Source organism: Strix uralensis, chromosome 25 (genome assembly GCF_047716275.1).
Source record: "Strix uralensis isolate ZFMK-TIS-50842 chromosome 25, bStrUra1, whole genome shotgun sequence".
NCBI lineage: Eukaryota > Metazoa > Chordata > Aves > Strigiformes > Strigidae > Strix > Strix uralensis.
This window is the reverse complement of record NC_133996.1, coordinates 5357599-5385287: the sequence shown is the minus strand read 5'-3', so window position 1 is coordinate 5385287 and position 27689 is coordinate 5357599. Positions and strand designations below refer to the sequence as shown.

At 40.0% G+C, this 27689-nt stretch overlaps 1 protein-coding gene across 1 annotated transcript; it reads right to left on the bottom strand.

Annotated features, from left to right (window-relative positions):
- Window positions 1-1398: 1398 nt before the first annotated feature.
- MYOM3 (myomesin 3) lies at window positions 1399-27689 on the bottom strand. Its single transcript, XM_074894493.1, has 36 exons — window positions 27583-27689; window positions 27366-27440; window positions 26523-26682; window positions 26127-26284; window positions 24918-25013; window positions 24178-24266; window positions 21165-21209; window positions 20812-20952; window positions 19677-19838; window positions 19253-19394; window positions 18961-19160; window positions 18590-18643; window positions 18132-18259; window positions 17342-17525; window positions 16292-16466; window positions 15558-15679; window positions 14702-14889; window positions 14399-14525; window positions 13742-13920; window positions 13551-13665; window positions 13112-13268; window positions 12630-12739; window positions 12087-12131; window positions 11819-11955; window positions 10047-10191; window positions 8748-8807; window positions 7706-7773; window positions 7309-7419; window positions 6457-6544; window positions 5337-5375; window positions 4699-4804; window positions 3746-3909; window positions 3072-3108; window positions 2922-2944; window positions 2776-2831; window positions 1399-2085 (listed from the first exon to the last, which is right to left on the bottom strand). Exons 1-36 carry the CDS (start codon window positions 27687-27689, stop codon window positions 1786-1788), a joined length of 4293 nt encoding a protein of 1430 aa, XP_074750594.1. The 3' UTR covers window positions 1399-1785.

The window sequence follows — 27689 nt, the reverse complement described above, 5'->3', positions numbered from 1 at the left end:
CTAATCTAAATCTGACCTCTTTCAGTTTAAAACTGTTACCCCTTGTCCTATGCCTATACCTCTATCAAGAGTCCCTCCCCCCTTTCCTATAGCCCCTTTAAGTCCTGGGAGGCCACTCTTAGTCTCCACGGAGCCTTCTTTTCACCAGCTGAACCCCCCCAACTCTCCCAGCCTGTCCTCACAGGGGAGGTGCTCCAGCCCCCCGAGCATCTTCGTGGCCTCCTCTGGCCCCGCTTGAGCAGGTCCATGTCCTTCTGATGTTGGTGCCCCCAGAGCTGGACCCAGCACTGCAGGGGGGTCTCAGGAGAGCGGAGCAGAGGGGGAGAATCCCCTCCCTCGCCCTGCTGGCCACACTTATCTCACTGCAGCCCAGCACACGGGTGGCTTTCTGGGCTGCGAGTGCACATTGCCATCTCACAGTCAGTTTTCCATCCACTAACACCCCCAGGATCCTTCTCCACAGGGCTGCTCTCAACCCACTCATCACCCAGCCTGTCTTTGTGCTTGGGATTGCCCTGACCCATGGGCAGGACCTTGCCCTTGGCCTTGTTGAACTCCATGAGGTTTGCACAGGCCCACCTCTCCAGCCTGCCCAGGTCCCTCTGGATGGATCCCTTCCCTCCAGCGTATTGACCACACCACACAGCTTGTTGTTGTCTGCAAACTTGAATCTAGACAATTAGCTAATCTCTCACTTTTTAATATGAAATTTAATAATATAAATTATATACAGTTAATTTAAAGTCATGTCTGAAATGTAACTGCCTTTGGTCAAATGATTGGTAATCCTGTAGAGGATTGCTGTGCTCATTTACGTTGACACTGGAACAACAGTGTCCCTCAAATAACCGGGAAAAATACTGCTGTTGTGAGAACAGTTTATAGTAGTTTGTGGAGCAAGGTAGGATACTATTTCACTGAATAAATAAGTTTAGCTGGATGGCTGTATTAGGAATACAATCACTTTATCTCTCACTGATACAGTTTTACTGGTAGAAGCTGGGAGTTGAGCTGTGGCTTCAGAGCAGTTGAGAGATCAGTTTCTTCTATATCCAGAATAATCTAACATAACTAATAAACCTAAAAATATATTTAATTCTGAATAATATAGGTGTCCAGTAGGATGGAAGGATCTGAGTCTGCCTCTGTAGACTTTCACTCTACCCTTTTGTGTAAACGTATTACTGCATGTCAGTGCATACACAGAAGCTGAATGTGTTCCTCTGTAAAGACCCAAGCCCTGAAAATGTCCCTGCCTTGTTTTCTTCCCCGGTGGCTTAGGTTTGTAAAGGTGTGTACTTCAAGGCCCCGATTCCACATGGTACTTAGGAAAATTCCTAACTTCCCATACACACACAGGCCGACTGGTTTCAAGATGGATGTGCTTGCCCACAGTGCTGAGGTGTCACCAAAGATATAAGTTTAATAATACAAACACACAAGCATTTGTCAGCTACAAGATAATCAGCAACACATGGTGATTTAATACAGAAAAACTCCATGAAAGCCTGGTTCTCATATGTGAATCCTCTGGTATTTCCCACACAGATTTACTAGGAAAGAGTTTCTCTGTAAGGTGAACATGCATGTGCACACGTACACATACACACACACACACACACACACAAATTGTTTTCTAACAACTGCACAACTACAACAGTAAAAATACTAAAATATTACTAAAATAAGAATAGAGACGTGAGCCTGAATTTTAGGGCACAGACACTGACAGGAATCCAAAGGAATTAAATTCCTTTTAAATTCAATGAGACATAAGTGATTAATTCATTTAGGCTTTTTCATTATAGTCCCACCTGGGACTTCCTCTTCTTCCAGTCCTGCTGGTATCTCTCCATGCTTGTAGACACTGATAGTAACCTGCCCTGTTTCAGAACCATACTTATTCTTGACATAGATGCTGTATTTTCCTGTGTCTTCATTGCAGACTTTCTCTATGGTAATTGTGACAACTGTCCCCTTCACATCCATTTTGTAACGATCTTTAAAGACAATAACCTTCTCATTTTTGAGCCAGGTGATTTCTGGGTAAGGATCTCCAGATATACAGCAAGTTAAACACAGGGTCTATTGTAAAACAGATAGCAGAAATAGATTATGAAGGTAGAAATGAGCAAGGAAATTCAGTTGATGAGAAATTAAGAAAACTAAAAATCAGTTCTCTTAGATTTCCTTTTCCTGACATCTTCCAATATAATCAGGATTAACCTGACTGAAATCACTGGGCCTGACTCATATTTGTGCTACTCTTTTTATAGCTTGCTTACACTGTAAAGTGACACTTAAATAGGCGCATGGTGAATTTGCAATTGCTTTACAGGATTTTTATTCTGCTTGTGTACCAGTAAAGGGGAGTGTAACTCAGAAATGTAAGCAGCAAGCTGATATGATGGGAAAATCAAGTCCAGCCCTTAAAAGACCTTAGGCTAATCCTATGAAATGGGAAGACAACAGAGAGGATCTGGCTGTGAAACAGACCTAGGAAGCAGTAACATCCAAAACCTGCAAGAAGGAGGTTCTGTGCCACAAAGAGCACCTGTATGTGCAGAAGCACGTGCGTGGTTGGAAGCACCGTCAACAATATAGGGGGCTGGTGCAGGTATTGTGGAAGGTACCACTGCACACTTTTGGCAACTGCAGTAGCTCGGAAAAGCTCCTGGGAACATACAGGAGGGGAAAACAAGTAGTTTTCTCCCCATCAGTTATTCTTCGGTGCCTGTGCAAGGGCCAGTTATATGAACAGTTACTCAATGTTACCTTGTCCTCCATGATGGTGGCAACATCTGGCAGACCTTGAACAACTCTGGCACGACCTGGGAATGAACAAATATGACCTTTTAGTTGTACTTATCAGCATAGCACTTGGCTTTGTTTTGCAGAAGGAAGGGAATTAATTTACTTACGCTTTTCTGCTATTGCTGCTTCCCTGAAAGTAAGAGAGAGAAAATTATAGTGGTTATTAGGCAATCATTATTATTAGGCATTGTATTCTTGGTGCAGAATATGACACTTGAAATTGATTTAGATGTGAAAATATTTAGGCAGGAACTTACTTTAGCCTTCTGTGCTCAGCCAGGGCGTCTTCAAAGGCTGCAAGGAATGAAAAGAATTTAGGGAAAGTTGCCATTTATTTCATTTGACTTATTAGATTTAACATAATGCCTCAGTGTTGGAATTACAGGTATCTGGGCACAGAGGTAGGTATAATCATCATCTAGACAGTGTCTATATCTGGCTTAAGGAAATAGGACTCTATTTATATAGTACTGAAATAAGTGGGATCTAGTACCCCCTTTCCAAAGAGAAGTCCAGAGGAGCAAAAAAAACCCCAACTTTGAACAGTTTGGAAAAGTCTTTGTAAACCTGAGGCCACATTCTCTTTTCCAAGTGCCACCTGTAAGCTCTGTTGGCCTGTGGAGGAATCGGACACATCGCAGGAGCAGCTGGCCTCCCACTCATCCTTTCCGCAGGAGAGCCTTACACTATGGCAGCAAGGCTCCCGACAGGCTTCAGTCCTTTCTGCTGTGCACTTCTCCTCTCCCTGTGTTCCCTCTGACTCCTGTGGGCACCTCACTGTCCTTAACCCAATTTCATAGTGTGCTATCACAGAACTGCGGCTCCAGCTCAGATAAAGGAGAGAGGAATCACTGCCCATGATTTGAAGGAATCTTGGAAAGCAGCTCAGGTATATCTCATTCCTATGACGGTATTGTTTGACTCAGCTTACCTTGTCCAGACAAGTCTGTTGACAGTTTGCGAGAGTTGTTCCCATCAAATAACTCCAGGGTGTATTTTCCCTTATCTGCATCTGTTGGGTTCAGTATATGAAGCCAGATCTGATTCATTGTGCTCCCAGCTTTCAGTCTGTCACGGCTTTCCAGTTGTTTCTCCCTAAGTAAACAAATGATATCATTTCAGTAGTATTTAGTAGGGCTGTATAAGTTAGAGCGTTAATTTTTTTTAGACCTATACTGGTTAGAATAAGAGAGTGGGAGTCAGGCCCTCACTGTTAATTTCATGGGGAGTTATGTGCTCAGTCACTTTTGAAGATCTCATGGGGCATCTAGCTGTGCTTTTAGGCAGTTTGCCAAAGCTCTACAAAGACCTCTTAGTTCTTATTTAGGAGATTAAATAGGATTTAGATGTTGAATATTTGTAAGTGTTTAGCCCTTAAACGTTATTAGAAATTGGCCTCCTTACACACGTGTGTAGGTGGTATCTAATAAAACACCATTTCTCTATTTTACGCAGACATTATGAGGCTAAATTAGCTAGTGTTTGGAAAGAATTTTGTATGTTTGGGAATATTTGTTATTCAGAGTGGGGGAATACAGTGGTTTAGGGAAGTACAAAGTAGTGGAAGTAAAAAATTTTAAAATTCTTTTCCTGTCTGTAACCAAGGTGGCTGTAACTGAGCAGTACCTTAAATGCATCATTATTATTCTATGATGATCACTTATTTTCTGCAGTGCCAAGATAAAAATAACATGACTGCTTATTTTGGAATTCCCAGGCATGTTTCAGGATGCAGAGTGAATTGTGGTTTTCAGCCCTTAATCAGACAAATCTACCATTGCCTTTAAAAGCTGCCAGCTCAGGCCCAACCTGTTTAATTTTGATGATAAACAGTTACAAGCAACAGTACTACAGAAGCCTTGCAAATATCTTTTGGGGACTTACTTGTGATACCAAGTTGTCTTCATGTAGTCTGTGTAGTACTTCACATCTGTGTAGATTTTGATGCCTTCTTCAGTAGGCTGAATTTTCAGAGGTGTAGCAGAAAGAGCTAATAGTATAATTGAAAGACTGAAATTGAGGAGGACGTTCAAGCATGCACAATTTTACACATTACACAAACAAAATCCCAAGCAACCTATTAACATTTCTCTCTGGAGAGTGTGGCTAGCTGAAGGTGAAGTGGTATTCTACCTCTTGAAGACCCTGGATCTTTTAGCAGCTGGTAGAAAAATGTCAGCATCTCTCCTTGAGACTTGGGTCTGGAATACACATCTCATAGGCAGAAATAGTACAACTTGGCCAAATTCACATAGCGAGTGATGTGACAAGGAGCAGGCTGCTGGCACGTAAAGGTCACAGAATTAATTTGTAAGTGCAGAGGGCTTTATGTCCCTGGGTTTATTTATTGACCATCCTCCTTGACCGTTTGAAGATGCTTCTAACACTAAGGAGTAGTAAATGGGTGGTATTGTACCGGATCCAAGCCCAGGGACAGCTCCTGAGCAGTTTGCTCTGATGGTGGCACCCCACCTTTCTCCCCTTCCATTGTTACTGTGTTAGCTGATGAGAAAATGACATACCACTGATCCTACAGAGCTCCTTGAGAAGGTCTTCAAAGGCTGCAAAGACATAAAGATTTAAGTGTCTGTAAATACAGTAATTAGCAAATCACATCTGATCTACCAACTTAATTTGATTATGTTGAGAATGTAGTATATCTAGTAGTTATTAGTTGTCTTTTTCTGTTGCAAAGCTTACTTGGAATGGAGTTTTTGCCACTGACTCATTTATTTTTAGATGCTGGGCATTTCTTACTAAATTTAGATGCTTCTATCTTCCTTAGCACTCAATGTGTGCAACAGACTGCCTCACAGAAAGCAGATTTATGTATCAGGTTTAAATGATAGATTCCAGATGTCAGGGTAGGATTTAATCTTGGCAAGCAGAATCTTCTGATTGATACTGAGTTGAAGTGACTGAAACATTACTGAGCTTTTAACTGTGGTGCTCGACTGAATTTATAATGCGGTCATAGCTTGATAAATGACTATATATGTAAATGACATTAGAATGTCAGAACTGCATATTTATTTTTGCAATTTCCAGAGCATATTCAGAACACTGAAAAGTGAAGCAGAAATCTGCAGTAACATGTAATTGTTTTTCCACTTGATGTTGTCTTTAACAACTATTCGGTCGTGATTCAGCCTAGAATTTTTTTCACTGGTGGGGGATGCAGAGTGGAAATGGAAGTTTGTTTTCCTGATGCTTCGGAGGACTGGCTGAACTTCCAGGAGTGAAAAGTTGTCTGTGGATTACCAAATGAAGTATAGTATGGACAGATGCAAAAAAACCCTCTGAGATCAGCTACAAAGAAGACTTCTATTCTGTTCATTGGGCTCTGTATAACTCTTGCAGAATAAGAGGCTGTTTTACATAGTGCATTTTATGACTCCAATCTTACATGAAATACTTGTGATTTTAAAAATGATCATCATCTATATATATATGCTATAGTAGATCAGAAAACTCTAAAGCTGACCAGTAACTTTTTATTCAGGTTTTAGTCCCTACAAAAGCATGTAGGTACTATGGTAATTAACAATGTGGTAGAAAGTTACGAAATTTGTTTTTAAATCCAAAATTAATCCCAGGCAGGGGTGTGAATGTGTATTATTGCCTGATACAAGGTTCTCTTACCTCCTTTTGTGAGATCAAGTTGGGTGTAGTCCTCTCCTCGGTCATCTGAAACAACTGCTTTGTATTGGCCCTCATCTGCTTTGGTTAGCTAGCAAATAGATATGTACATATGTAATATTTATTAAAAAACCAAAACAGAACCCAAAACCAAACACACACACCCTCCCAACAGAAATTTCACATATCAATGAAACAGGGCAGGATTTGGAAAAGGGGGGAAAAGCTGAGATTTTTTTTTCCCTCACTTGTGTGAGCAGAGATTCCCTTTCACATACGTTTATCTACTATATAGGTGATTCAGCTGTTTGAAATTAAGATGAAAAATCAAACCCAAACAAGATTCAAATTAGCCACGTGGAGATTGCACTAAAACTCTAATTGCACCATCAAGTTCCCTTTCTTCAGCGGTATCTTCTCTGAGGCAGAGTTAAGATTACAAGGGGCATTATATCAGCTTGTCTGGCCTTCTCTATAGGTCAAGCCATAAAATTTAATTCAGTTACTTCTGTAATGAGCTCAGTAACTTTTTTTTTGTTACTTAAGTTCATCTCCAGAATAGGCAACCAGTCCTGATCAGAAAACCTGAAAAGCCCACACTTCTTTTTTTAGCCACTTGGGACATGTTGAGCTTTTAACAGCCACTCATGGTTAAAAACATCTTATTTCTAATTCACATCTATCTGACTGTAATGTTAAATTGTTTCTTCTTTTCTGCTTTTCTCAGCATTTGTTCAATTTCTTTCATTTAGTGGGCATCACCCAAAACACACATGGAATATTAATAAGATCAACCTGTATTTTTTGCATTTGCATGTGATCACCAAAGCCTCTGAGTTGTTTTACATTTTTCACCTTTTTAATAGGAAGAGTTCCTATCCCAGTCTGTGGATCAAACGCACCACCTGCTCGTGCTTTCTTATTGAAGAACCATTGGAAGCTGGTGTCCTTACTCAGGTTTGTTGCCTGTTTGAAGTCAACATTTAAAAGTCAGAGTCCCAAATACATTTTATTTCTGAATGTCTGGATGTCCTTTTAATATGAAACATCACTTGTGTTAGAGGATTGCTCCAGAATCTTAGAAACTTCCTTCTTTATTAAGATTTCTGTCCAAGATAAACTATCTCTTAACTCGTTGGTCTGCAGATAAGCATTTGGATGAGCACTTTTCTTACCCTTCCCTTAAAATTCACATCTAAAATTTAGTGCTAAAGGCATTCAGACTGCAGTTGCATCACACAGCTGTATGTACCTTGCAGGTAAGGAGTACTTCACAGTTCTCAGTAACCTTCCATTTCAAGTTCTCTATGAAATGTGGACCTATAAAAGAAAAGAAAAGTCTTCTGCAATGCGTTTCCATAGCTTTCGAGAGTTCTCTGCAGAAATGCCTCCATCTACTGGTGCATCCCCGCAGTGCGGTCTGTAGGGAATGCTTCGTGCTACTGAGCTTTGCGTGCAGTAGGCACCACAGTTTACACCGTGTAATTATTGCTGGCTTTGTAATGTCCTTCGGTAATGTATCTTTGTTGAGAAATCCTATCTCAAAATGTAGTTAGTGATGCTTCCGAACCAGTCCTTTATGACTCTATATCAAGTCGCTGTAGGAGTGGATCGGTATTTCCCAGGTGAATTGCAATAGAATAGAAAAGCCATGTGCTCTCTGATTTTCTTCCTGATTCTGGGAGGGTAAACTGGGGGACTGATTACTTTATGTATACTTTCCTCTTATTCTAAGCATCTCTGAAGACAGGAGACTAGACCTATAGTCTAGTGTGATATCACAGTTGCACTAAATGAATATTTTTATCTCTGTGAGAAGGGGATCACCTTTCCAATTGGAATATTTTTTCTCTGAAACTGTTTTATAAACTTCCTTATTCATGAATATAAGATGGGGGATGAAATGAAAGTGGAATGCGTGGTCCTTTTTAAACTTACCTAGAGAATCCTGTTTTCTACAAGGAAAGTGAGTGGATCTTAATTACACAGTATATATTCAGATTGGATAATTTTTAGAATTCAAAAATGTTCAGTGTTACAGCACTGATGCAGAAGATCTATACTAAGGATTGTGACTAGCATGGCTAAAACTTTAAATTATTTTGATTTTTAAGAGCAGGACAGAGTATCTTAAAATAAGGAATCTTATCCTAGAGTATTAATCAGCTTAAATAATATACTTTTAAAAGATGATAAGAAAAAGTATTTAGAGCACTCAGTGAAATAGCTTTGCTCAGGTGTTGCCACCCTGTTGGCATAGTTCTGACAAGTCATTAACCTTCAGCTTATCTTACCCTGCTTTTTCTTCCATTCTCTCCGTTTTGCAGCAGCCTCCTCTGCAACTTTAGCAAAACCTACAAGAACAGCAATGGTCACAGTCAACAAACCCCCCCCCATTTCTCAGTGTAACACTTTAGAAATTTCTGATCACGAAAGGTATTATGATTAGAGCTGTGATATTTGTTTGTAAGACATCTCTAGGGCATGAGTTACCTCTGGCCCCCACTGAGAACCCTGAACAGATTAGTGCCATCATTCGTTCATTGTACTGCTTGCTCAGAACCTAACATTTTCATTAAAACAAAAGAGTCTTTGAAGACCTGACCATTATGCATTGAGGAAAGGAAATAGGAGTTCTGAGTGTACAAAAAGGTAGGCCAGAAACCCTGAAATTGAAATATTTTAAAACTAAGAAACACAGAAGACAGAGAGCATAGAGTTTAGACAACTGCATGTAACTTTAGTTATCTTTACTTCCTTCACTGTCAGTAAAGGAAAATGGGCACTTTTAGAGCACAATTAACCAAACTTATTTTATATCCTGAACTTAGCATGTGCTGAATCATTCTGTAAAACTGCCAGTTCCTCTCCACCGGCTATGAAGGGAGTAAAGTAGACTGGACATTTTATAAACACTTTCTGTTCAAAAAGTTTGGAAGCTTTAGAAGGTCATTTGAAAGCAAACTGTTTGCAAGAGTTGAAAATAGTGATAGACATTCTATGGAGAAGTACTTGAATGAGAATTTTATTACTTTCTGTTTTTAATTAATTAAAAAGGGCTCTCTGTACTAGTATATACAAGGAGCCTGTGTGTTTCATGTTCAGCTTTCTTTGTTGCTTGGACTTGTCCTTGAGTGTAGTTGACACTGGTTTCTTTATTGCATTAAATTTAATGCAACTAACCAGCTGTTAAATATACTGAATTTTCAACCTGATCCTGTCGTGAGATAAATGAGTACATGTAATAACATGTCACACAGTTTACTGCCAAGACACAGACAGTTTGCCATGGCAAGGTAATATGGAAAACATTTGAAAAAAATACCAGCATTCACTGGATATTTTGCTTTAGCAGACCATTTTTATCATCAGGGACCCTATTTATAAGACCAAAAGCTTCAATTTATGTTAAAGAGAAATTCAGATAATTTCTTACATGATTCCTGGACTTTAAATGTGTGCTAAAATAAGTATTTGTTCTCCCCATTCCCAGTGTGCCATTATAACTGTCGGAAATAATTTGAGGCCTTAAGTGCCTAGAAAACTTTCCACTGAGCACGGCAGTCTATATTTGATCCTGAATTTCCACTTACATTCATCCATGAGAGCTAGGGTGAATTGATTTTTAGCTTTCCCATCTTTCAGCTGGGCCGTGTACATCCCTTTGTCGTCATCACAGAAGTTCTGGATTATCAGTTCTACGAGACCTTTTCCTTTGACAAAGTTTATTTTATGTGTCTGTGTAAAACAAAGGAAATACGATTAAACTGAATAGTTTTTCCACAGCGGAACTGTTCCAAGGTCAGATCCTGGCACAGCATGTTCTACAACACTCAGACGTTACAGTCCTTTTATGTATGTATCCTTAGATACTTCCCTCATCTTACAGGAGTAATGAATCTAATGCACTCCGATATTCTATATTCTGGGGTTCATCTATTATGTTTATGTATGTAGGAATAGTAGAATTGCTTACAGCAGAACTTTTCTCTGGTGGAAAGTTTCTGTTAAAACCACAGAACACAATACATTTTTGCTGTTGGATATTACAGACTTCAGCTTACCAGAATCTGTATGATTTTTAGTATAATAGAAGTGTCGCAGTTAATTATACATCTGTGGCAGGAAATTGCATATTTGGGCAATGATAAGTAATATTGCCACCTCCTTCACATCATGCAAACACTACTGAACCTTTTATACATACATCCCAAAACCTGCCAGATGCTTAAACATAAATATCATCATTATGCCTTACTGCCTTGTTTGCTCTAAGCAAATATTATCGTTACAAAGAGCTTGACAAATACTTTGTAATTGTGTGTAACCATGTCAGTTCTTCAGTGTAGAAAAGACAGTTCTTAGAATAGACAAAGCCTTCAATAAATTTGCTATACATTGCTTTAAAAACCCCAACATCATAATTACAGCTCTGAAATTCTTTGGCCTAGTCCTATCCCTTTTTTATATCTGTTCTTTTTGTTATCTTGGCATTGCTACACTGCATTTAACTGACAGGCGAATGATTTATATTGTTCTTCATTCTCAACTGTTCTCCCCTCTGGTCCTGTCATTCCAAATACTTTTTAAATGTTATAATATTAACTTGATATGGGAAGACAAGGAGGAGGCTAGAACATTTTTTTAAATGTATCAGAAGGTTGAAGTGCACTGTAACACATGATGCAGTGTTATTTCCAGTGCCTCAGACTGAGATATAAATCACTTTCATCTGCTCTTAGAATTCATGAGATTTATCCATATTCAGTTCAAAGAGATAGGATGAAAAGCTTGCAGCTTTGCTTGGTAAAGCAGGAGAAAAATATCATGTCTCATTGTGAGAGACAGCATTTCTTTAGCATCCACTGAAATGAGTTGAGTTTGTTCATCCAAGACAAAGCTCTCTGCCCTGCACAGGTGCCCTTGTACTATCAGATGAATTACACATGGCTCAGGTTTGTTGTCAGAAAATTCCCTTATAAAAGGGAAGTTTCTGCTGCAGCAAGATTGTCAGAGGCAGCTTCTCAGGAGGAGGGGGATAACAGGAAAGCTGGATAAGGAGGGGATGTTGTCTGAGTATTAGCACTGAAGGTTTTGCTGGACATAGCACTGAGGAATATTAGACTGTCTTTAATTAACAGCGTCAGTGCTGCAGCCTTGCTTCATACTAGGACTGGACAGCTTGAGAATCAGACAGTTTGGCTTTCTGTTTATGCAGAGTGTAAAACCAAGCCCTACAGTCTTCCAAAAACACACATCAAAATATCTGATGGGAATTTAGAAAACTGGGAATGTACCCATTTGCTCTGTCTCCCTGTTCAGCAGGGGGAAAGTAAGTCAGAATTAAAAACAAAACAAAACATACTGGAGTACTTGTAAGTTCCTTATCATTGAAGATTAAATGCAGCTCTGCATTTGGTGACAGCTTTTCAACCTCCAGCCACAGCCGCACTTCTCCTTTCTCCAGAACATCAATGTTCCATCCAGATATCAGCTTGATCACTGGAAAACAGAGAGCGCCACGGAGGGGAATTCATAGGCAAACCACAGAATTTGGCTCAGCCAGAGTTACGCCAGGGTTCCCCTTTCAGAGTCTCTACATACAGTAGTGGCTTCTTACTGGTTCAACTTACATGGGTTCCTGATTTCATGGCTACGTTTCAGTAACTTGTCCAGATCTGAAATGCAAAGAATAACGAATCATTTAGATTAGTACAGCTAGGCCAAAACAAATTCATTGTATCGATTGAATTTAATTTGGTTTTGAGCTTTATTTATGTCAAGAAGAAGATAATAAGTACAAAATATTTGATAGCAGGGAAGACTAGAAAAGGTTGTGAAGATAATTCTTACTTATGACTGAATAAAATGTTGGCTGTATCAATTCAAGAAACATGTTAAAGAAGTTATAAATCACTGTGATAGTGTAGCTGTGTGTGAAATCTGAACCGTAATGGAAAAATGACCTTCAGGAGCATGGAATCTTTTCTTAGGGGACTGTAAATGAAACTGCCCTTGAGCCTTCAAGGAATGGGAAACATCTTTCTAATGATGCCACTATCATTAAGTGATGTCAGTCACTTACTATTCCTCTACAAGAAACTTTCCTCTAAACATCTAATATTAGAAAATTACGGCACATTAGATTTTTGTTCTTGTCAATTATTAGTTTTTACCTTCTTTTGTTAAAGTGCAGCTGGCAGAGATATCATCATCTACATCCGTGACCTCCACTGAATATATACCCAGATCCTTTTCTGATGGGTCTTTCAGTATAAGCTTAGATCTTAGAAATAAAAGTAATAATAATAAAAATTACATTTTCCTCAAAAAATATGCCTTCTGTAACAGAAAGCAATACATTTGTTACATCCGGAACATTAAATATAGTACTCATTTATATATGACACTGAGGAGCAAGGCAAAAATATTAGTAACATGATGGCTGATGCTTCCTCTTTGTGACCTGAAGATTGCACTGAATGCCCCATTTCATGGACACCAGAGCTGAGAACTGGGGACAGAGATTGTGTATATGTATTTTAGCTGAATCTTGGAAGCGGAAGGAAACATTTGGCTTCACGTTTTTCTCAGTTTTTAATGTGTTCTTCATTTGACAGTCCACAAATAATTTTCTCAGTGTGCATTATATACTCACTTATTGCCTTTCTCTTCAATCTGAACTCTGTCAGCATCTGGTGGTCCTTCATAGTCCTTTGACCAGATAAATTCAGAGGAGTCATTCTTTTCAGGAGCTTCAAAAGCCATATAAATGAAACCCTCTTCATCAACCCCAAGTTCAATTTCATTTGTGCCTGTATAAGCAAAAAACCCACAAAACATTCCTTACCAAGAGAGATCAGGGCTTAGCTTCTGGACATCTAACTCAAAAAAACCCCAAACCAAAACCAAAAACTAAAAAACCCAGAGTGTACAGCAAGAGTAAGTTAATTTGGGCATTTTGATTTGCTAATCTTTATTTTGACTGAGGTTGTCTTGCTATGAAACATGTAGCTGATGTTTCATAAAGCAGTTTTTTACCAAAATCATCATAGTATTTACAGACTCGCACAATCTCATCACTTTTAGTTTTGTACCGGGTTTGGTTTTAGCCACCACAGGATCTGAGGGGAGTGAAGGGGGTCCAATTCCAGCCTTGTTCAGTGCTCTTACTCGGAAAATATAGCATTTCCCTGTCTCCAGATCTGAAACCTGCAGGAAACAATGATAGGAATTAATGTAAGACTTAATGAGAAGCAACACTTGGATACTAAGAGCATATACAGACCTTCATATGGGTGGGGGCTATGGACTGCTTATTTATTTGTTTCCATTCCTCTGACCCTTCTTCACACATGTCTACATAATACCCTGTAACTGGACCTGCTCCTAAGTACAATGGTGCTTCCCAGTGTAGCTTCAGGGATGAGTCTCTTACTTCAGTGCACTTCACATCGTAAGGAGGGCCTGTTCAAAGAAGGGTAGGCTGTCAAGCAGTAACATTAAAAAATGAAACCAGGTGCACTTTGAGATCAGGAAGCAGAGAGTTTTAAGGTAACAAGTGAATAGTGGCTCCACAGGAGATGCTTTCTATGCGAATTAACTGTAGAGGTAGGTTCTAGAAAAAAGCATACATCAGCTGGTTTAATGTTACTTGCTTTGGTGTAATATACAAAGACGTTAAGATATAATTAGATCCAGATTCTTCATTCTCTGGAAACAATATTATTAAAAATACCTGGGTGCTGTATCTGTGTAATGCAGAAATAATACTCTACGTCTGAATCGGAACTTCCCTAGAAGTGTTTGTGTGCTTTTCTGTACTGGGAGCCACCTTTGTACAGAACTATAGTTTTCAGAAGTCCCTTGGATTCACAGAAGAGTGAGGAGATCACTAGTATACCTGGTAATATTTTTCTGGCTGTTGTTTTTACATGAGAGATACCTGGTTCTGGCATTGTCCATTCCTCACATTTGAACAAGTCACTTGGTTCAGATACTTCCCCAACACCGGCCATGTTCACTGCACAGGCACGGAACTCGTACAGGTGACCTTCCTCAAGGTTGCTGACCTTTGGGTTCAGAAGTGCAAACAGATGATTAGTGCAGCCCTGCATGGTCGAAATCTTGTGAGCGTAGGAAGAGAGTTCTAGACTAGAGGGAGTAGAGGAAAAACAGCTCAACTGTTGTTATAACTACATTTCCCACTATGCTTTAAGAAGGACAGTATTATATCTGAAATGAATACCGTGTAAACTCGTTGAGGAATTGGCTGAATATTGACTTCATGCCAGTCTAGTTCAGATGCATCATGCTGATCTAGGAAATAACCCAGAATCTTTGTTCCTCCCTTGCGCTTCGGGGGTTTCCAGCCGATGGTCATGTCAGCTTTCCCACAGTTTAGGAGAACAAACCCATGTGGTGCTGATGGACAAGCTGTGCAGCAAAGGGAGAGAGAACACAGGGTATTGTTCAAAGCAGGTTTGGGATCTAGGGATCGGGAAAAGAGGTCTAAGTATGGGATGAACTGGGCTGAGGAAATCTCTCTGTGCTTATACCAGATGTGATTCTATTTGTGTTAAGGCCCTCTAATACCACTTTTGCCGTGTAAAATTATTTTAAAATGACCAGATTCTTATTTGAAAGTCACAGCAAAAGTCATGGATGTGTCTCAGGATGTTTCTTGCATGTTGCTTTGTGGTTTGTCTGACAGAAAAGATGGAAGCAGTGGGTCGATAAAATGGAGAAGATGGAGGGGTTAAATCCTAGCTAATGTGGTTGGTAGGATTTTATAATTGCCCTGGAGAAATTCACAATGCTGATTTCAAGATGCCAGCATAACTGAGCACTTAAAATGGTCACTGGTGCCAAATTAATACTGAAAATGTAGCACACTGCTAAATCAAAATGCTAATTAACTCTGTCCACCCTTGACAAGTGTAACTGATGACAGAAGCTGCAGGGTACAAGAAAATCAGTTCCCTGTTGCTTTGCTTATCTGCTCAACATTATTACCACTACATGTAATAATAGCTATGCATGATAGATACATTTTTGAGGGATTTGATTTTTGTGTGTATGTGCATGTATATGTCACTACTTACCAATAGCTGGCCTCACAACGATAGGATCTGTTTCTGGTGAGCTTTCACTCAGTCCTGCCTCACTGACAGATTTCACACAAAAGACATATTCTTTTCCAGGCTGCAGCCCAGGAACTGTAAATCTAGGAGAGCAAATTAATATGTTTGTGTTTGACTGTTCAAAGTACAGGTAAACAGTTTTTTGAACAGACAGCAATACATTTTAATAAGGCATTGTTACTTACAAAATCATTATTTGCCATTAAATTAAAGTGCACTGTGTCACATAAATGGCTACAATAAATCAGACAGTAAGTATAGATCAAATAAAGAGGTATCACACTGCTGGCTGTCAGTAGAATAAACAGGACCTTTTCTGCTTGACATGAGACCCCCACAGCTAGAGAGGTGTTCTAAATCCTGTGTGTGAGTGACACAAACTTACTCTACTGGAAAGCAAGCAAAAAAAAATGGAATGTGGTTCCACTGGTGCCACAAGGTCTATCTACCTCCTGCAGATCCAGAGCCTATGGAGATATACACAGACTTTGCTGTCAGTCTGGCTTTGGATGTAAAAGTGAGACTCTGAACAATACTTAATTCTAAAAGAGGACGTGGTGTTTGTGTGCGTGCAAGCCTATGTGTGTGCAGTGAAGGAAGTTCGTTTTTTATCTGAAATATGACGCCAGCCATAAACAGAAGATTCCAAGTTGGCACCCTGTCTTCTCTCCGTGGAGTATAATAGCTGAACTCACTCATTACATGTCACGGGCTTATTATTGACAGTTTGCCATTCTTCTGTGCCAGTCTCCCGACAGTATATGTAGTAGCCAAGAGGCTCCAGACCATCCTTTAACTTATCCCACTGCAAAACAACAGATGTCTTGGTGTCTCTGAAAGCTAAAACCTGAGATGGTGGAGGCAGAGTAGCTAAAAAAAAGAAAAAAAACACAGAGAAAAATAGGGGGGTTTAAAATTTATAAATTTAAAAAAATATTATAGGTGAGTTGGCCTGTTTGTTTTATTCACCTTTTCCAGAACACCATTTTCAAATTAAAGCAAAATACCATGGACATTATCCCAGTCTACAGCCTATATTTTTATGTTTGGGTTTGCCATATTTCATATTCCTCTCCCTTACAGCCCATTGATTTCTGCAGAATTACACCTACTTAACTTTCTCTGAAGCAGAGGAGAAACAAGACTCGTATAGTAACTCTCATTAACTCCACCATGAAATGGCACCTGCTTCACTCTTGAGAAAAAAGGACAGTATGAATGAACACTAGAGCAGCTTTAATATGGGAGAATATCAAAAAATAAGAGTGAGTGCTCATCTCTCTGCATAAGGGAAACATGAGCCTGAGCCTTTGCGTCTCTTACTGTTGTCAGCTCAGTCTGGGAAGAAAACAAAACAAATCAGCACCGCAAAAACTGCTGTTCTGTCTGGAGCCCCAGAAACAGGCTGCTTCAGCAGTCGTGTCATTCCTTCCAGCACTGCTCTGTGTAACCTCTCTCTTACACAGTGCTGGAAGCATACTAGGATTAAACGCAGGCTTCAACTGTTTCTTATTTTATTAAATATAATTTCCCCATCATTGTTTGGTTAGATTTACACTGCACTGACCAACTGCAAAGTAATTAAACAAGGATTTAAGGCTTTAAGAGATTTCCTGATATCAAAGCAACTGCTATGTAATCATATACCGTGAAGTTTAAAGGAAAGAGGGGGCAGGGGAACCCACATGTTACTTTCATAGTACATGTCCTCATTAGTGTAGAGTATATTAATGAAATATAATTACCCAGTTTTGCTCCAGCAGTTACAGGTTCACTGGGCAGGGATGGCTCACTGATTCCATATTTGTTAACAGATCGCACGCGGAAACGGTATGATTTTCCTTTCACAAGATCAAAGAGTGCAAATCTTGGGGAATTAACTGGCATATCCAGATTAACCGTTTGCCAGGAGTTGCTGCCTACAATCGACTGTAATGAAAAAGGTGATGATTTACAACTCATGTGGTGACTCAAACTCCTGAGCAATAACAAAGCTGGTCTTTACAGGAGAGTAGTTTTCAAAACAAACAAAAAACCAAACCAAGAACATAAATGATGTATTTCTTGTTGATATACCCAAACTTTTCTTTCTTGGCAACAGAGGGCCCCTTTGCAGCAGAAATGGTACGGCAGGTGGGAAATGAGTATGTTTGAAAGGAGATTGGTAGAAGATGCTAATTAACTGGCAAAATGATTAGTGGGGAACAGAAAAGTAAACTATGGTGCAATTCTTCACAGCTTTTCCACGCTTAAGGTCTCATAGGGCAGAATAGCTCTTCTGTTAAAACTCTGCTACTGTTCTGTGGGGTAAAACTTGTTTATTCTTTGTTAATCATTACTGCTTGAGTTGGTGTCAAGAGTCAGGATCATAGCTCAACTAAACTGTGGAGCTGGAGAGAGGCTGAGCAAGCCATTTTTGAGGCTGTAGTTCTCCACTTATTGGCACAGTGAATAGCCTTGTCAGTGCTATAGACCGTCTGAGAAATAAATGATTCTGTTTTGCAACTTATCTTCTATGTGATATTATTGTCTTACCTTCTCCACATAATAAGTCAGTGGCTCTTTGCCTCTTGGATCTGGTTCATCCCAGGCCAAAGCCACATAATCTTCTCTGACCTCACTTGCATGAACATTGGTGGGTGGCAAGGGAATTTTAATATGTCCTATGGGAAGTCAGAATAGACTACACTTTAGTTATAATGTGGCAGGAGAAAAAAGTTCTTTTATAATGGATTATGTTTTCCCACTATAAAGTAAGATTCTTCACTATAAAGCAGGAGACTTAAACCCTTTGGGGGCATAGAGGCAAACCAAGATTATTATAAAAGCCTGTGCTGTTTACGGTAGTTTCTGATCCTTGTGCAGCTTACAATGATGTTTCACCATATATTTTCCTAAATGTATTTTCTTGAGAGTCATGTTATTACAGATCTCATTGCTGTAGAACAATCATTCCTCTCTGAGAGAACGGCTCAGTGTAAATTTGAACTTACCTTCCAGGTCATCCTTGAAAATTTCTATCGTCCTGCCGTCGTCATATGGAATAACTGTAATGTCAAACAGGGCAGTGTTATCCACTAAGAGAAGATGCTTGAGGCTTGTCGAGAAAGACAGAGCCCAGGACTGTGTCATTTTGTTATATGCATAGTTACATACATTTCACACATACAATGAAATGTCATAACTGGTATTTTGATTTTCTCTGTTCAGAATAGTGCTAAGGTGGGTTCAGCAAAGGCACAGCATGGCAGTATGTTGCAGTGATATTTGTGAGAATGAGGAGCATCTGGACAGACTGCATTCAGTTATACCTTCAGCCTCACATTGTACTTAAGGAGCAAATTTTCTTGGTTTTAGTACGAACCTGTCAATCTCTTGTCCTTGCTGGGGTCATATGTTGTAACTGGATCACTGGTTTTTGAAGGATGACTGATGCCCTCTTTATTGGCAGCCTTTACTCGGAACTGGTATGTCTGTCCTTCAGCAAGGCCCAAGACAGGGTACCTGCAGGTTTTCACAGGCTTGTCATTGCATGGGACCCAATCCTCTGACCCAGCGACACACCTGAAATGAAACACAGACCATGGAGTTCCTTCATGGCTTTTCCACAACACAATCATGAGCTTTTTTTGCTCAAAGATGATTAACACACAGACCTTTCAATATAGTATCCCAGGATCGGACTTCCTCCATTATCACTGGGTGCTACCCAAGAAAGAATCAAGCAGTCTTTATTTACATCATGGCATTTCACATTGAGTGGGGATCCAGGTGCACCAGCTGTTTCTGCTGCAGCATCTATAGAAACACCAAGTGATAGTGGTTAGGGTTTTTTCTTCTCTGCACCAAATTTTTCATTCAGTAGTTTAATTATAAGTGTCTATGGTCTACATCCCAGTAATACAAGTCATATTTTCTAATACCTAAATCACTACTGAAAATAAGATTTGGACATTTTGATAATTGTATCCATGCACAAAATTGGGAGATATTTTCTTGTGTATGAGGCTGTGAATCCCTTTATGCCAAGGTATTAGGAAAGAAGCTTTTGTTCTAAGTAGGATGGAATCCTGCTTGTACCTCTAACAAACACATAAGTGGTCTGCTCTTTATATCCATCCAGTGAGGGGATGCGGATAGTGTAGAATCCCTCATCTTCTTTGTAAGCACATGACACCGTCAGAGAAGCTTCCCGGTCTTGGTACTTCAGTTCCCGACATGCAGAGTTCTGCAGCAACTCACCTGTGAAGCATGAGAAGGGGTAAAGGAACTCCACCTGAATGGGTTGAGTCAGGGGTGGCATATTTCCAGATGCCAAAAAAGCCCACAGAGCAAGATGAGGAATCTGTAAGACACTCCTGATATTATTATTTCTCTGAGTTATAGTTATGATCTCTGATCCTACTTTGTTGCTGTGACTCTCTGTTCCCTTTGTATGCAAATTCAGAGCAAAAAGCATGGTCCTTGTCCTGAAGAGCTTGTAGTCCAAGCAAAAAAGAGTAGCTTTTTCAGCTTCAGATGAATTAGTGAGTAAAAGGTACTCTTCACACCAGGTAACTGGATGCTCTGAAGTCTGCTAAATACTACGCCAGCTCTAACTGAGGATACATTACTGCTCAGCATGCAGGATCTTTTGTCCGAGCGGTGCTTAGAACCAAGAAAATGGAATGGTGCATACTGTGCTTTTTGTGTGTATTTATCAGATCTGAGAAACAAACTCTACCCAAATTCTCCTCAAATCACTAAAACTCAATAGGTCCTGCTATTTTCACAGCTGATTCTGGCAGAAGTGCTGGAATGTCAAGAGCAGTCTTACTGCATTGCTTCTGTTTTTCAAAACTTAATAGCACAAGAAGATTACCAGTTTGGCTAAACTTGACATCCTTGATTGTCAGCGTAACAACACAGATTATCCAAAAGGTTTTTTCACTAGAGAACCACTGGCTTTTCAAACACTTCATGCTTTCACTGTATAGAACTAAGGCTTTAAACTATTCTTACGAGCAGAAAAGTCTTTACCTCCAAAATATTTTAGTGGCATCATCCTTTTACAAAATGTACAAAATAAATAAACATCTGTAGCTTGAGAAGAGCTGAGAGCAGGTCAAGACCCCTGAATTCTAATTCTGTTCTGTGAACATTAGATCACAGCTATGAATTCAAATGGTATATTCATACAGGTATATGTATATAAACTTAGCTGCTGCATACAAACCATCTCTGAACCAGGTAATGTCTCGTTGGTGTTCAAGTAAATCAGAAGAGAAGTAACAGGAGAGGGTGAAAGGCTCCTTTTCTCTTGAAAATAAAGGTTTCAGTGGAAAAGCAAAATCTGCCTCTCTGGCCATAAGAGATCCTATGAAATAAAAGTCAGCATGATAAAAAGACTTCCCAGAGCCTTTCTCCTTGCAGTATTTTTATTATCGTATCTTTAGAGTGGTACCTGAGCCTTGCACTTGTCATGTGCAGTCAGGCTAATAGGAAAAGCTATAGCTCAGAAAAAAAGAAGCAAATAGCTTCAGGCTATAAAAATAAAATAAATAATAATAACAACAATGAATTACTCACTTCTGTATATTTCTGAATCAAATCCTGACTCCTTTCCATAATATTCTATAAGACAAGAAGAAAAGACATTTAGCAAATATCATGCCAGTGTTTATCTTCCCCTCAAAAACATACAACGATGCTCAACAAACTGTTTTTCCCTCAAACCAGCTCTTAATGTGAACTTTCAATGTGTCGTCGTGTGGTAAAACTTTAATTCATTTGACAGCTGATGACCTTCACAAACAACTGAGGATGCGTCTGCTTAGGAAATTGTTCGTATGACTATACTAGTATAAGTAATACTGCTTTAAATGCTCATGTGCACACAGTTATTCATAGCTAAGGAGGGTTTTTTTCAGTTTGGCTTCTGTCTTTTTAAGCTGCAGTAGGAAAGTTGGGCTGAATAAAAGCATTCATGCAGGGAGCTACAACTTTTGTCATATGAGTGTACCAATATGGTACCGTCCAAATTAGAAGCGTGACAACCTAGAATCACCCATAACTGAAATGCTTCAATTATGTCCCTGTTTGGAGACAGCTACTCATTGCCACATACACCATGGGAAAGGAAGGAAAAAAGTGTTGGTGTTATAAATATTACTGGAAGTGGCCAAACCCCTGGGTTTAAACAGCATTCCCAGAGGATGATGTGGGAGTCTTGAAGACTACCAGTGACTGGGACTTCAAGCTTTAACCAAGAGAAAGGATATCTGTCCTGAGACACCGAGGTAATTCCTGGAGCTGAGGGAAGCGTGTCCCCTGCCAAATCACTTGGTTCAACAGCCGTGGGTTCTTTGGAGGCATCATACGTGAATGCTGGCCCGCTTCACCTGACCTAGGCTGCAAGAACTGCTGGCATCACAGCACGAAATGAAATGATTTGGAGCTGAAACCTAAGAACTGATGCACTTAACATGGGATGAAGTTGAGATACTTTCCTTTCTTTATGATCCATAAGAAATGCACATAAAATAATGCCTATTTTTTCAGTGAATGAAGCTTGGCAGTAGCAGAGCTCACTCATAAGCAGAAGATGAGGACTGAGTGTTAATAGGTGAAGAGGAAAGAAACAGAAAGCACAAGAGGTAAAGCACAGTCTCATCCCAGGTCCTGTGAGACCCTCAGTGATGTCTTCAGGGAAAGTGAACTTCTGCTGTAGGAGCCACAGATCCCAGAGACCCTCCCCTGGCACCAAGGGCATTCCAGACAGCGTGGGGCCAGGAGGAGAGATGCCATCGGCCTGCCCGGGGGATGAGGAATGTTTCCAGTGGAGGCAGGATTAAGGCCTTGGTGTAGTCTCTATTTTCAGCATGTTAAATGCAAATAGCAAAAGGAAGAATCATGTTACCGGGATGGCATTAGACAGGGTCAAGGGAGAAGGAACAGCGTGGGCCTCTCACCCGCAATCACAAGGAATAATGTCTGCAAGCTGTTTGAAATGCTGATCGGGCCTGAGGGAGGACGGTTTAATCAGGCACTTAGAGGTGAAGAGAACAGTCCTGTCCAAGGTTTTCTGTGGTAGACCACAGCCCTTATTCTATCATCACGCCTGCTCTGATCCTAAAGATTCTGACGGGAACTGGGAGGAGTATGTGATTATTGCCATGGATTTTTTTCTCAGGCAGCTGCTTCTGCTTTATGACTCAATTCCTGAGTTCTGGACATACTGTAAGAACCTTTATAGAAGAGAAGCATTGCACACCTGGTAACTTTTTCTGTATTTCTGCATTAGGGTAAGGGGAATTTAGGCATCTGGGAAGGCTTGCAAATGAAGGTTTTCTGGGCTATTATACATGTCCCTGTAGAACTGGTAAATGTGTGCTGCATATTTCCAGATATGCTGAATTTTGACACTGTTTAATTAAAAGAATCTGAAAGATATCATAAACAATACACTTCTATAACAATTCTGGAGTCACATTCTTCTGTATGCATATGTATCCCCAAGCGATATTCAGATGTGATCAAAATACGGCATGCAAAGAATAAGTATGATAATAACATAACCCATGACAGAGCCAAGAATATATTAAAGCGCTAACAATAAATATACTATCTAAACCAAAGAAGACCCCTTCTGTCTGAAAAAATAGTTCAAGCTGGCTTTGCAATTCAATCAGTTGAAGAAACCCATCTTTTCATGACCAGTAAGATGTCCAAAACAAACCTGTTCCCTTTGAATTACGCCCTGGACTGTCAGTCCCACTGAAGTGTTTAGTTGTCTACAGTTCTGTAGCTCTATTGTGTCCAGGCTTTTTAAGACAAAATTGTTATTTCTTTTATATATATATATATATATATGAAATGTGAACAGCTAAACTATGATCCTATGAGACTGCACTGCGTATTTCTTAAAGCTTGATATAATTTCCCTTTTTAAGTACCAGTAGTTTACTTCCTTCACCATATGTCTGGATTTGGCTTGTGCAGAATGTGTATCTACAGAGTCTATGCCAGTTATTTTAAGAACAGCACAGATCAAAGAAGAAAATCTTGTATTTGCTCGTGGTAGTTACTGGTTTGAGAGAGAAATATGGTGTTCTATGCAATATTGCACTGAGAGATCCCTTTGAAAGCCACAGTACTTGTTAACCAATTTCCTGCTTATCTTTAGAAATGCAGCAGACTCTTTCTAAGCCTGTTATGTATTTAACTGTATGGCTGTTTCATATCAGTCCAGAAGAAATAAGTACCTAACTTTAGTACAATTTTAGCACAGTGGAAGGACATCTGTGTCCATATGGAATCTGAAAGATTTTGCCTGAGTCCAGAAGTGACTGAAAAAGGGAAGCCATTATATCAGCCATATTACATATTAGTTAGTGGTAGCTAAGGATTTTTTTAGCCACTTGTGCTTTCTCCTCACTAATAACTGAGAGAAGGTCTCTCTCCTATTAACAGAACGCTCACTTCTTTCTCTGTTTTTCCAGGGTGCTTATTTGTTCCTATGATATAATGTATAGCATTGAAAATATTTTGAAGAATCTAAAGAATTTGAAAAATTAAAACGAAAGGAACATTTTCTACTTACTCCTGACAAGCACTGTGGCAAATGAATAAGCCTCGCCGTATTGATTCTTAACTTCAACACTGTATTCGGCAGAATCTTCCATGGAGCATCTGGAAAAAAAAAATATTTCCCCTCCTTTTTAGCTTTCAAGTTATTGTTCATACTTCACAGGACAAATTCAAACAGGTTCTGCTTTAATCCCAGAAGTTGAAGTAGATATTTGCTTTTCATCAAGAAGCTGCTTTTCCTTTTGATTACAAGGATTTCTTATAATTAGTGGTAATTTTTTTCTCTTGATACCCAGAAGCAAAACATTTCAAGTAATGAACAAGCAAAAGACCTGTGGAACACTTGGTTCCACTGAAGATATGCGTGTATCTTTATCACATGTATAATTCACAGAGTTGAACTAACGTCAGATTACATTGATCCATCCTAAATCACATTGGTATGTCTGCTTGGGAAGTGCTCTTAATGTGCACGGCCTTACCCTGAATGAGAAAGTGTTGGCCATGCCTAAAAAGAAGAGCAAAAATAAATAAGGCTCTCTCTTTTTCTTTTAAGATGTTTTAAACCTCGTGAACTGCTGTTGAGATTGCTTCCTCATGGCAAAGGTTTAGCTCAGAAAAAACACACTAAAGTCAAGCAGGGTCAGATTCCAGAAGAATTATGTTCTTTTTTTTAGCATACACAAACTGGGAGTTTCAGGAAAGCAGGTCTTATTCAACTGCAAAAATAGCTCAGACGAGCACATGCATTACCTGCTGATGTCCAGGGTCAGCATCCCAAACTTGTTTTTTATCTTGTATTTTCCTGCTGGGGCTAGGCGAGGATCAATGCGGACTCCATTTTTATACCTAGTTGAACACAAAGAAAACATGCTGCTTAGGAAAGGACGGAGAAATTGACTGGTAAAATTAACACTTTATTTTAAAATTAACCATGTCACCCAACAGAGACACAACAGAAAAGAGGAGTAGACACAATTCCCTCTTTTACTGGTCTCCTACATCAATCCAAAACCGCCTTGCAGCTAACCTAGATCCCCTCCCATAGTCCTGCGTGTGCTCCTGCCTACGGGCAGCTTAGCCTTGGCTTGTTGCTTCCTCCTCAGTTTATGCTCCCTGCTTTGCAGGTTGTGTGAGGGAGTTAGAGCAGATGTCTCTTGCTTCTTTGTGTTCATTGGGGATCCGTGGGAGGTTCATATTCCCTTTGCTCTTTCAGTAATTCAAACAGGTTGTTCTGGAAGGACTTGGGACATCAGGAGCTCTGACAGTAGTGGAGTTCGCTGCCTACAAAGCCATTAGTAATCCAAATGTTTGCATACTTCAAACCTTCCATGGGAGCAGTGGTCAGTCACTTTAACAAACATCAAAGTACATGTTGAAAATTGTTTTTTGAGGTGATCTTTCATTTATTTCCATCCCTCTGTTATTAATGGTAAATGCAGCAGTCAGGCCCAATACAGAACACTTCCTCTGCTGTGGTTTGGTAAATACGCAGAGCTGAGTAAACGAAACAGTTGGTTTGTATTTTACAAATTGTAGAAGTGATAGCAGTTTAATGCTAAAACTTGTATGGTATCCATGGTAGCCAAGCCTTGATGGTGTGTATGTGTGAGGTGATTTAGTGCTGGCAGTAGATTCTGGTTTCTGAGACTTAAATCCCAAGTTTGCCTGCAGGACAGAGGACAGCACCAAGGGAAGCAGGGAGGTCTACATGAATAGCAGTCCTGACCCAGAAGGAGCCCCATAGGACTGTCCGCTGCCTCCACAGCCCACTAAATACTTAATGTCTTTACCGGTCCTAACAGTGGAACTGGAGAATTGAAAGTGTTTTATGTGATTTCTGAAGCTCTTCCTTCCTTCTTTGTAGCAGGACACAGCTGTTACTCCTCTGGTTGCTTCCTGCAACGCACACAGAGTGTTAGCCACACAGGCAGCACGAGTCATTGCTCTCGACTGACATACCAAGTGACGCGTGGCGGTGGGGAGGCCAGGACTGTGCATGCCAGCTTCACTTCCATCCTCTCCCAGACTGCATGTACTCTGAGGGGGATCCAGAACATGGGTGGTCGCCCCGAACGCAGCTCAATGTATTCCTTCTCCACGCGTGCCTTTTCTACAGCCTGTGACAAGGACAGACTAAATAAAGGCAATGGAAAGGGATTATGTTCTAATTACACAAAGTCTTTTACAAAAGGGACATGTGTGATAATGCTTCAGTGGCAGAAGTATAAGGCCTCGAACGGTTTTGAGGTTATGCTAACACCTGATTACATTTACTGTCCTCTCCAGAATGCTAGTTAGTCTTGGCAATTTTAATCCTGATGGGATTTATGCTACTAAAAGAGATGTTGATCTGACCTTCCTCCGAAGGGCCTTCCGGTCAGCTCTCACTCGCAGCAGTCTGCAGCTCCGAATAATGTCCTTTTCGAACTTTTCCATGTCATTCCCAAACAAAATTCTTTTTTGCCCCCTCTGTTCCAGCTCTAGTATGGCAGCTTCTCTTCTTAGCTTGTAATCCCTGGAACACAGGATGATAAAAACCAACAGAAGTTAGGATAATGCTTTGTATTTTGTTTTAGTCTTTTTTGTTGTTGTTTTATAGCACATATTTTTGGTTAAATCAGAATGTTAAGGACAGAAACATCAACTTGCATGCAGTATGGATATGAATGTCAGGCAATTATGCCTCATAGGAATCAGCAGCACTACCATGAGAGATACTACTTTAATGGTACAAGAAGGGAACCCACTATTTGACCACTTTTAATCCCTTGCAAGGAACTGGGAGAAGGATTAAAGGGAGGAGGGATGTTTCTAACTACTTAGGTTGTTCAGCCGTCACAGAAGGATGGACAGCAGGATCGTGGCCAAAATTTTCTAGGAAAGAGGGGGAGTGCCATCTGTTACCATTAATTTATTAATCTGACTGTATTTTCCATTTATTCCTATGAAATCTGGTTTCTCTTAAGCCCTTGCTTGTAAGCAGGGCAATATTACTCATTATCACAGGTGCCAAGGCGATATAATTTAATTTCCTGCATTTTAGTTGAAGTCTGGCATTTTTCCTTTTAAAGGAAGAACCTCTTGATTGAACCTGCTCTTTTTGCTTCCAACGAAATGAGCTGGAAACTGTGACCCCTATATACAAAGGCGATGTTGCATACAATGGTTGTGTTTGAGTTCTAATGATTTCTGACTTACTGTGGTATTTCGGAGGTCAAGGCCAGGGCAGCTGCTATTGATAACTCTGAAGGGCTGAAAGTCTCTTCTTCCTCACTTCCAGAGGCAGACACATGTAAAAGAATCCAGACAAGGTTCCATAAACTCAAATTTCAACAAATCTGAGTGCTCAGTGCCAAGTGTAGAAAGTCCTGTCTGGACCTGATTTACTCGGCCTACCCCTAACTCTGTGATTTACCTGGTTTTGAACTTTTTCTTTCTAGTTGTAGAGGTCATTTGCAAGCTCTGTTGCCTCTCCTCCTTTTGCTCCTCCTCTCTGTGGTGGAAGAAGGTTCGGGTTCCCAT

What these genes read in the sequence shown, in the direction of transcription:
- MYOM3 (XM_074894493.1), bottom strand. Translation starts at nt 27,689, where the DNA reads ATGGGAACCCGAACCTTCTTCCACCACAGAGAGGAGGAGCAAAAGGAG. An exon ending in CCATGAAATCAGGAACCCAT is followed by an intron (nt 11,956 to 12,086) that starts GTAAGTTGAACC and finishes TCTGTTTTCCAG; the next exon opens with TGATCAAGCTGATATCTGGA. An exon ending in ACTTGATCTCACAAAAGGAG is followed by an intron (nt 5,376 to 6,456) that starts GTAAGAGAACCT and finishes ATGTCTTTGCAG; the next exon opens with CCTTTGAAGACCTTCTCAAG.